Source organism: Aulostomus chinensis, chromosome 5 (genome assembly GCF_037954235.1).
Source record: "Aulostomus chinensis isolate RoL2024-O1b breed Wild chromosome 5, RoL_Achi_v1.0, whole genome shotgun sequence".
NCBI classification, from domain to species: domain Eukaryota; kingdom Metazoa; phylum Chordata; class Actinopteri; order Syngnathiformes; family Aulostomidae; genus Aulostomus; species Aulostomus chinensis.
The window spans coordinates 24,093,614-24,103,652 of NC_141324.1; the positions used below are offsets into that span (position 1 = coordinate 24,093,614).

At 38.7% G+C, this 10,039-nt stretch overlaps 2 protein-coding genes across 4 annotated transcripts in view; one reads left to right on the forward strand and one right to left on the reverse strand.

The window, feature by feature from the left end:
• The window catches only part of b4galt2 (UDP-Gal:betaGlcNAc beta 1,4- galactosyltransferase, polypeptide 2), a 146,641-nt gene extending 140,808 nt beyond the window's left edge, over positions 1 to 5,833 (forward strand). For all 3 annotated transcript variants that reach the window (XM_086204073.1, XM_086204072.1, XM_086204071.1), the window contains one exon: positions 1,159 to 5,833. In XM_086204073.1, coding sequence (XP_086060199.1) covers positions 1,159 to 1,309 — 151 coding nt within the window. In that variant the 3' untranslated portion in view covers positions 1,310 to 5,833. The remainder of the gene's footprint in view (positions 1 to 1,158) is intronic.
• On the reverse strand, positions 4,811 to 10,031 carry LOC147261825 (von Willebrand factor C domain-containing protein 2-like). Its single transcript, XM_086204076.1, has 3 exons — positions 9,506 to 10,031; positions 8,215 to 8,344; positions 4,811 to 8,026 (listed from the first exon to the last, which is right to left on the reverse strand). The coding sequence occupies exons 1-3, from the start codon at positions 9,863 to 9,865 to the stop codon at positions 7,836 to 7,838; spliced, it is 681 nt and encodes a 226-aa protein (XP_086060202.1). The 5' UTR covers positions 9,866 to 10,031; the 3' UTR covers positions 4,811 to 7,835.
• Between the last annotated feature and the right edge of the window lie 8 nt (positions 10,032 to 10,039).

Here is a 10,039-nt window from a genome sequence, read left to right on the forward strand (position 1 = left end):
TCAGAGCAGATTCCCACGTTAGATCCAATTCTGATGTAACTGCAGCCAACTAGGAAGCATATTCCAACATAATTTGACAAACAGGCATGCAGATAGATTATACTGGCCCCTGAGTCACAGTGCAAGGATCTAGCACCACCTGTTGGTCAGTAAAGGAACTCTTAGTCAGCTGAGCAGTTGAACTCTTCTTTCAGGAGATCGCTAAGTGTAAAAGGGAACATTAGAATAGATTTTTTTTTTAAGTTGACTTGATTGATTGACTTGATACACATTTCAGTCTCTTCAATGTGTGGTTCGATATTCATGCTGCAAATGTATTTTGGAATTTATTGTTTGTCAGTCAGGTATTATAGAGCCACACTAATGTCCCCTTAAAATACTGTGTATGTGATTTTACAGCGTGTGTTACTGCTGTTGTTTCGGTAGGTGTCTCATCTGTTATGTGCTGAAATGAATTCAAGCTTTACTGTTATTATTTAAACCTGGGTTTTCCCTCAGGGTTATCTAATCACATTTAATCTCAGTTTTATTTGCCGTTAGCTTTTAAAGATCTTGTAATATACACACATATATATATATATATATATATATATATATATATATATATATATATGTGTGTGTGTGTGTGTGTGTGTGTGTATATTACAAGATCTTTAAAAGCTAACGGCAAATAACTATAAACTATATATATATACATATATATATATATATATATATATATATATATATATATATAGTTTCTTTTATTTGGATTACTTTGAATTATTTCCATGTTTTTCTACATGTGTACAGAGATAAGAAGGATTGCATTTTGTCAAAATGTTCCACAACACCCCATTCTCATTCTCTCCGTTGCTTCAGTCTCATTCATTGTCCCATGGCTGCATGGCGTAGGAAGTGACATCATACACTGAATTTTTAAACAGGTGAAAGAAAATAAGCATCCACAGAGAGAGGTACAAAATAATTGAAACAGCAGATAATGAGTTCCTTCGATCCCTAATATGCACACACAACAGGCCAAAGCTCCTACTGGCCGTGCAATTAAACACACATGCACTCATACAGGAAACATTTATAAGCTGTATTGTTGATTTGTTTACTTGCTCTGATTTGTTTCCCTTCACTCTCTGTTTCTGTCTGTCTCTCGCCTACCAGATTTAATAAAATACAGAACACAAAGAACACCATGAAGAAGGACGGCATCAGCTCTCTGACCTACAGACTGGTTCAGGTCAAGAGGTACCCTCTCTACACGAATATCTCTGTGGAGATCGGCAAACCGCCACCTCGGCCTATCAAGGGCTAAAGAGAGAGAGTGACAGAGAAGAAGAAGAGGAGGATGATGCCTGTTGACTTGAAATGGAACGGAGCTGAGAGAGAAGACATATCCAAGACATTTGACAGACGTGGGAGTGAAGTAAAGTCAGAAGCACATCATTCTTCTCTCTCCTTCTTCACACATTTCTCTGTTTCTTTGAGATTTCAACTTACCATTTGTGTAACCAGGACTCAGGCTATTTACACTTTCTCTGACAGCCAGTGGCAGACTTCACACCTCCTACCTTTACCAGCCAGAGAGTGGGGGCCGCAGATGGAATAATAGCAAAGCAAAGGTAGAAATCAAACTTAGAGGTGAGACTTTCTAATAATAAACAGTGAGCTGGAGGCTATCGTAAGAGGATACAGACAGGAACCGTTGCTGAGAGATTACAGATGAGACATATTGTGGAAGCGTATTTGGAAACAATGAACAGCTTCCAGAAGGATTGCTTGGAATACTTGATGTATCATTCGGTAGCTGTGGGGGGAAAATGAGACCCTGACATGGACGCTAGGATAATGGGAGACACAAGATGGACACAAGATGCCTGCTGGTTGGGAGAAGACATATCATGAAAACCTGGTGGAGAACTAACCCTCAAGGACGCCACTTTCCAAGCGTTGAGAGCGGCGGTCGGTAGAATACTGGAGGCTGTTTGAAATATGATAACATGCAGTGATGGTCCGTAGAATCGCTTCAGATGGTGTGCATATCAGAGATATCAACTGACTCGTCAAATGATACTGGACAATTCACATATGTACGTTTTCTGTTTGTTTTGTTCTTTTGTGAGGGAGTCACCTGTTTGGCTCTAATTACTCAATCAAATCCTCTGGTATCAATTAATGAATGTGTATTGTGCCTGCATTTACCACCGAAGACTAAAAACAGTGCTGGGACAAAAAAAGAAAAAAGAAAAAAAAATACAAAACCGTGTTTGATCATCGTCAGTGGCAACAAACACTTGAGAACTCTCTTTTTGTTCTCGTTCTTTTATATAAAAAAACTTTTGAGAGCGGCTCGGTGGAGCGATTGAAAAGTTTTGCAACAGAAGTATACATATTGAAGAGGTTTTGTTTTTTTTCCCTCCTGTGTGGAGTGCAGTATGGTAGAATTACCTGAGGGAAACATTTGAAATCAAGCACTTACCTGAAGACCAAACCAGACTTGCGCTAACAGTCCAGATGATTTTACCCCATGTGGCATTGATCTGTGCATTACAGGAACATTTTTGCTCAAACAAAACACAAAAGATGCAAATTGGTACTTTTAAGTTTGAGTTAAAACATGCACTTTTAAAAAAAAAACTGTATGTACCTCCAACATACATGTAGAAAACACATTCTATGGGATAAGGCGGTGTAAACATCAGCTGTCAGGAGAGACTCGTGTTTTATCGGGAAAGGATAACTGATTCTTGTTACTTTTACACTGGAGCCACAAACATAAGGAATAAAACTCCTTGAAGGTCATTTTGTAGCCTGATCTCATAACCTACAGTCTGAATTTTTTTTTTTTTTTAATGATCAAACAAAAGAATATCTGAGAGGAGGAAATTATTAGGTCATGATCTTCTGCTATAGTGAATTTTAAGGTAGTAATGAGAAGTTATCGTTTGAGCGGTTTGACTGACATTTCAATTTCTTCCTCAGATTTAATCAGCATCAACTGTCAATTTTATATTGGAATCTAATTTATTACATTTTAAGATTTCAACAGTGATGGGCTTAATTAATCAAACATGAAACTTTTTTGCTTTAACTTGGTTTTTGGGGTTTTTTTTGGACGGATTCGTCTCCCTTTTGTTTTCCTTTTTACGTACTTCTGGCGCTGTTACTGTTGTCGCCTATATACCAAGCTGATGCCTTCAGTAGTTATCTGTACTAGCGAGCAAGGAAGGTTATTTTATATCATTCCTAATTGAAATTTTGGGGGTAAATCATTTTATGGAGATGAGTTTTAGCTGTATTGAAACATTTCTTCCAAAAATTTTATCAAAAAAATTTAAAGAATGACAAACCAACACAACACATGCCCTCTATTTTTCACGTTTGCATCACACAGGTAACATGTTGGAAGATGTTTCTATTTTCTATCATGCTGAACAAGTTGCGGTTTATATTCTGGTGAAAATTGTGTATTGTTGGCCTCCACTTTAGTCAGCCTTGAGGCAAAAATGCTCCCATCTGTTTGGCTCTTTTATCTTGGCCTCAAGCTGTTTGGAAGGTATGATTACTCCTTAAACCGCACACATGCATCCACACTGTCCTCCCTTTCTCTTTTGCATTAGATCGCCTTTCATTGCCTTTTCTTTCTTATCCTGCCAGTCCAGGCTGTGTGTCAACAGCACAATGTTGTGCTTTGTGGTGGGTCCACTTCAGGCACAGCTGTGCCTCACAAGAGTGCTGCTTCTTTCACTAGATATCAAGTGTCTGAATCTGTGCCAGTTACTGTATCTTTATTTGTCTTTTTATTCCATCCCTCTTGGTCCAAATCCTCATTCTTCAATCTTGGTCTTCCCTTTTCCTCATTCTCTCCTCCACATCATCAAATTCTCCTTTGCTTTTTCACCTCCCCCTCTCAGTATAATCTCCCAATGTGAGTTTCACTGCCCTCAGTAGGCAGATTACACATGGGGAGGTCAATACAGTCCATTTGCGGTGCTGTTTACAGCTGTGCGGATTCATCCACCTCCACTGTGTTTCACAAGCTGCCATAAATGACATGAGGTGATAAACATCTTATATATTTAAGCGATGCTTCTCTCAAGAAGTGTATTTTGCCAACATAGTATTCATAAATGGTTATCTTGACTTCTCAAAGACATTTTTATTGCTGCAACTCTTCTTTGTAAATTCAGAATGCAGAGAGTCAGCTACGTACTGTATATTTAGCTTGAAGCTAACAGCACATGATGGCTAGCAACAACAAAGCTGCCCAAAATTCTCCTTTTAAAGAGTCTTTACACACATCATCCGGTTTAACTTGTGTTTTTTTCCGGTCAAATTTATTTATCCGCAAACTTTTTGTTTTTAGATTAAAAAACGTACTATAACCCCTTTTGTTTGGCGCTAACATGAATAAGGGAGACACGGATTATACTGGACAATGCTCGTGAGAGTTTTTAAATGGACATTTATGGTGTTATTTATACTTGCCAGCTATGCGGTACATTAGCTAAAAGCTAATTCTATGTGGCCGGCACTTTCTGTATTCTGTAGTCACAAGGATGTGATGCAGGAGGAAGGAGGAGGAAGAAAGGCACCCTCGACAAAATACACTTTTTGGGTGAAGTATCGCTTAAACCATTAAAAATTTTATTTTGAGAAATATGATTATTCACTTTCTTGCCTAGATGAGAGCATTAATAATCTCATGTATACAGCCAAGTGCATGTTAGCTTAGCTTAGCTTAGCATAAAGATTGGAAATTTATGGTTAAAAAAAAGTTATATCTTGTTCGAGTACTCAAAACTTACTTTAAATGATATAGTTGCCCTGTGAGTAATTTAATTGAAAGTAAGTTCACACAGCAAGATTGCATAATTATTTTGGATTCAAGTCTGACGTCTGACCTTTCAAATGTACAAGTTGCGTGATATGTTGACATCAAAAACACCATTAGAAATTATGAGTGGTTTTGCATAAATAAAAAAAAGTGACGAGTGTGATTTAAGTTAGTGGCTTTCTGCACTGCCTGGGAACCAACGGAGGCTTCGGTTTATGGAGAGATTACTTGTTTTATGTCTCAATAAACAAATTAAATTAAATGGGTGGATTGTATAATATAACTGAGCCTCAGAGATTAGCGGATTTTGTTACCTGTGGAAAGAGCGAGAGTAGCTGTTTCCTTGTTTCAAGTCCTTATGCTAAGCTAACATAGTTGTAGCTAGCTAGCTGTTGCTTCTTATTTACCATAATGGACATAATCTGACTTTTCATCTAACTCATGAAGATATTAAATAATTTCAACTTTACTCTGTCAGAATTCAATTCAAATTTAATTTCATTAAGGCTGTTCCAATAAGTTACAAGCAACCCTTGATGAGGGTTGTCCGATACACGAAGAAAGTACAAGCTAGAGAACGATGGGAGGATGTGGAGGGAGAGACACGATGGCCCCAGTGTGTAAAAACAGTATAATGGGTTATAAATATAAGATTAGCAACACAAATGTTACAAATTGGCGTGCCCTTTACTTGAGAATAAAGACAAAACATGAGAAGTGCTTGATACTTAATGGACTTTTAGGAGCTGTTCCAGTTGTCAAGTACACCTTTGGGTGTTTTTTCTTTCTTTAGTTTTTTTCCAGATACATTTTTTTGCAAAGAGCGGACATGACTTTCAGGCCTGTGGGCATTTTTAAAACTTTACTGTAACTAGCTATGGTTTTGTTTTGTTTTTTACATTGAATGTTGAAAATGTTATCTTATATAGAATGCATTATCTCATATCAAACCTACTTTTTCTATACAATCAATAAATCTGCTGGTTAAAGATTGCTTGATGGTGTTTCTTTTATTGTGTGTTCATGTATTACAATTGTATAGGTGAACTACAGCCTTAATAGGAACTCTTTGGGGGGTGGGGGGATTCGATTCAATTAGGCAAACTGAAGAATGCACTTGATGACAATTTCAAGTGTGATAGATCAGTTATTGCTAAGGCGGTGAAAGTATTTGTCCATGAATTGGATAAACTGCTAAACTGCATGACATGTTGGTATTTGGGGGAAATGTTCAATAAAAGTGCTCTAAAAGCTAAATTAAATATAAACAAGACTCCACAGCTGTACTTAAGGTTTGCATAGCAGTGGTTTGAGCTAATTGCTAACATCTGCACGCTATCATGCTAACAAATCAATGCTAAGTAGCTAGGATCGTTCATCGTCTCAGTTTAACCGGTAACATTTTGGAATTAGCACATAAGTCAAAGTTATTATTAAAAGCGATTGAAAGTCAGCTTGATGGACATGTCAAATGTGCTTCGCAACCCATGTGAATTGTTGAGACATTGAATCAAAACTGCAAATGTAAACCTCATGGTGGCACTAGAGTAAAAGTAGATTTTGTGCCCAGCCATCTGGTAGATGTTGAGATAATTTCACCAGATAAGAAAAATGTCCTTAATCTAAAGGTGAACCTCATGGAAGCAATAGGTTAAAGGTCAGGGGGTGAAAAGTGAATTGGATTCTTCCTGTGGGTCTCAATGCAGTTTAATGGCATTTTAACTCTTTTACTTCCTCCATCTTGTCTTTTTCTTACTGTTCTACAAGTAGCACAGAAAAACAGAGTAGAATGATGCAACTCAAAAGGAAAACAACTATTTAACAGTAAAACAATGCATACTGGCTTGCATTCATGGTTCCCTCATGATTAAATTGATAGATGATGTCAATAAATATAAAGGACGGGCAACTGTATCAACCACGTCAATATGTATACAACAATAATGCACTTGATGCTATATTTGATTACACACTTAAGATGGTAAATATCAAGAATGAGAACAGTGATTATTTCAGGAAAGGTTTTTATAAAAGACGACATGTGCTTTGTGGAAAGTGAACGTAGATCAGATTGTTGCATTGATTGTTTTTCTTGCTCTACAGTTTACATGCACAAGAACAAATGTGCCTGTGTCCATACTTACTGTACAGTCATTTTTTAGGCCGTTGTCTTCTCTATTTCAGTTAGCATAGAAATTGAACAGCGTCATTTATGGGGCTGTTGATTGCTTTGCTAAACCATTTTTCTAGTCTAAATCACATCACAGCTGTGCAGAGAATACATTTTAGCGCTGCATCGAAGTGTGACAGGTCATTTTATTTTTTTAATTTTATCATTTAATAAAATCACTGGCTTTGGTATGTTGCTAAAGCAGGTCTCTGAAAATGTTTAATATTTCCCCTGGGTGACTAACGTCTCTGATTCTCTACTTTGTCTCAAATAGTGAACAGACTGACTACGGGCAGATTCAGTAGAAAAGGTCAGATAATTACTGGGCTGTTTCCAGTTCCTGTCACTTTGGATTCTTCTGCCAAAGTCCAGGCAACTTTTGCCAAACAATATCAAACATTATTTTACATTATTGTTTTTTTTTTAATATAGAGCATAGTAGTCCTATCTTCTACTACCAAACTTAAGGTTGGCATTGTTCTTTGTATTTCTGCTCTGTTACATCTTTTTTGGTCTTGTCTGTGCTATGGAGGGCAGATAAAGCCTGATAATGGTCCACCAAAGTGATAAATCTTGTGGGTCTGTTAGCATTTTGGGATGAATTATCCAAATGGATTTGGAGCTGATCTGTTTAGATGCTTGTGGTATTTGTAAAAACACCCTATTCGGTTCATGTAAATTTCTTTTATCTGTTGTAGATTATGCTTATTTTGGCAAGAAGCACTGACATTCTCAGAGGACACAGATAATTAGTGGAGATGGATGGTGCTGAGCTGATCAGCCAGCGAGGTTTGTGTATTTCACGATACCAGCTGGTTCTCTGCTGACAGCAAATCAGTTTTGCTGGACGGACGGTTTCTCTGGTGTACAGTTTCTGAGGCGGGAACAGGAGGCAAGACGGTTTCCCTCCCAGTAACCTGCATCCTGGCCATCATGGCAACGACACTTGGTGCAGGAGTCGACCCAGACAGGCTCTCCGGCCGGAATCACCTGGCTGCGTGAGGCATCAACGTAGCAGTTAGGACCTGGAGAGAGAGGAGGTAAGAATAATTATAGATAACATTCAACACCTGAGCGTATTCAGTCAAGTGGACATCATTGTGCATACACACACATGCTGGGGTTTAATCTAAGTACTCTGCTGTGTCTTTAAAGGCGCTGCCATTTCAACTTAGAATGACTATTCTACTTTCTATTAATCATTCTGACGTACCCTCCCTGCATTCAGGGCAGCATTTCCCAGGCTGGTAGACAGGGTTGACACATGGTGGAGGGGCACAATCTGCAACTAGACAGCGGGCGATGCCGTCACTGTCACAAGTGCACTGCTCACATTCTGATGGCTAAAACACACACAAACAGAGTGAGACGTGACTACATGAATCACAGCTCTTCAAAATGTGAGTTTATAGTTGAAACAGAACAGAACGTCAGAGTCATGTTCCTAAACAGGAACGCTCACCAAATTCTCATTGTATCTCAAAAGGGGGCGCTATTTACCTCTAATTCTCTGCTGTGCTCTCAAGTTGCATACCAACATACCAGAATGTGGTTCAGGGTTTAGGAAGGAAATACATTGATAGATAAATAAGTCCATGTTCTCGTACAATATTTCTATGTCACGTGGTTATAAAGTTTTACAAGTATTGCGTATTATAATGCATTGGAATGACAAGCAACCGTGGTTTAAGATAAGGGTGGAACCTGCATGAAACAGAGTTTATACATAAACAATAATGTTTTTGCAATATCAGTTTTACAGCTATTTGCAGTCACAGTCTAATGCACAACGTGTAGAGCTTTGCTCCATGCGAGAAACTCCCCATATGTGGTTTGAGTATTTAGAGTGGTGTTAGCATTCGTTGGATTTGAGACATTTCAAACTCAGAGTCAGCGTGACCACCCTTTTTAAAAACAGAAATGTCTGCAGCTGATTATTCCATTTTAGCACTCCACTCTTGCCTCCAAAAGGAGTAAAAAAGAAGGAGTCTATTCAAACACAAAACTGAACAAGACAAAATATCAGTGATTCTGCTTTTGGTGTTTGGTCTCCTCACAGCCTCCCATCACAGATTAAAGATTTAGAGGACATTGATTGCTGCAGCAGTACAGTCATCACGTGACTTTTGCTTTTTTGTTTTATTTGAAAGTTTCATACCTGAAGACATAAAAGTATAAATACAAATATATGTGTCTGACAGAGAAACGTTTTTGGTGTTCAAACACTTTAAATCACCTTAACATATTTTAAAAGACTTAAACACCTGAAACTGATGTTAAACAAACGTAAGTTAGAGGGTCAATACATTAAGAAAATCAAATTTTAGAACAAGATGATGTCTTGCTCCACCAAAGTTCGAATCCCAACCAGCCCATTTTCACACTGAAGAAAGTGGAAAAAGTGAATGTTGGGCTTTGTGTTCTAAACTCAATCAATTCTCAACATCATTGATTAATCAATTTATAGATGATTAAGTCCGTGTCTCACATGTATCCAGGCTTACCTGGAAGTTCTCCCCCAGCTCATACACCACCCCTCGGTGCTCACACCCGATCCTCTCGCACCTGGGACAGCAGTCAGTGGGGTAGTGGCTGACATGGATGCATGCAGCTGGGAGAGAGGTGCACTCAGTACGGGCACATGCAGAGCCCTCATCAGTGCATTCGCACTGGGTGCAGTGATCAGAGTCCAGAAAATACCATTCTCCCACGTAGTATATGCTGCCGTTGGCCTCGCAGGTGCCGCTCTCCTGCTGTCCAGCGACTGAGAAGCCAACCCCGGGCGGTGCGCAAAGTAGTAGTGCCAAAACAACCGCGCGTAATATGCAGTTCAAGGAAACGCGCGCACTAAAAAACTTTGCCATGATTTTTCAGGTCTGACTGACATGAAACATCGACTTTAGTCCAGTTGAAAGACAGGTTAGCAATGTGCAGGCTACAAAAATGTTTGTTACATTGTTACTGAGAGGAAAAAATGACTTCACTTCTGCTCTCTCTCCACAGGAGCAGGAATAAAATGGGGCTGCGCACGGTCCTGC

Coding starts and splice junctions, on each gene's coding strand:
- LOC147261825 (XM_086204076.1), bottom strand. CDS start 9,865: ATGGCAAAGTTTTTTAGTGCGCGCGTTTCCTTGAACTGCATATTACGC. Junction 8,345..9,505: donor AGCTGGGGGAGAACTTCCAG/GTAAGCCTGGAT, acceptor TGTGTGTTTTAG/CCATCAGAATGTGAGCAGTG. Junction 8,027..8,214: donor CTGCCCTGAATGCAGGGAGG/GTACGTCAGAAT, acceptor CTCTCTCTCCAG/GTCCTAACTGCTACGTTGAT.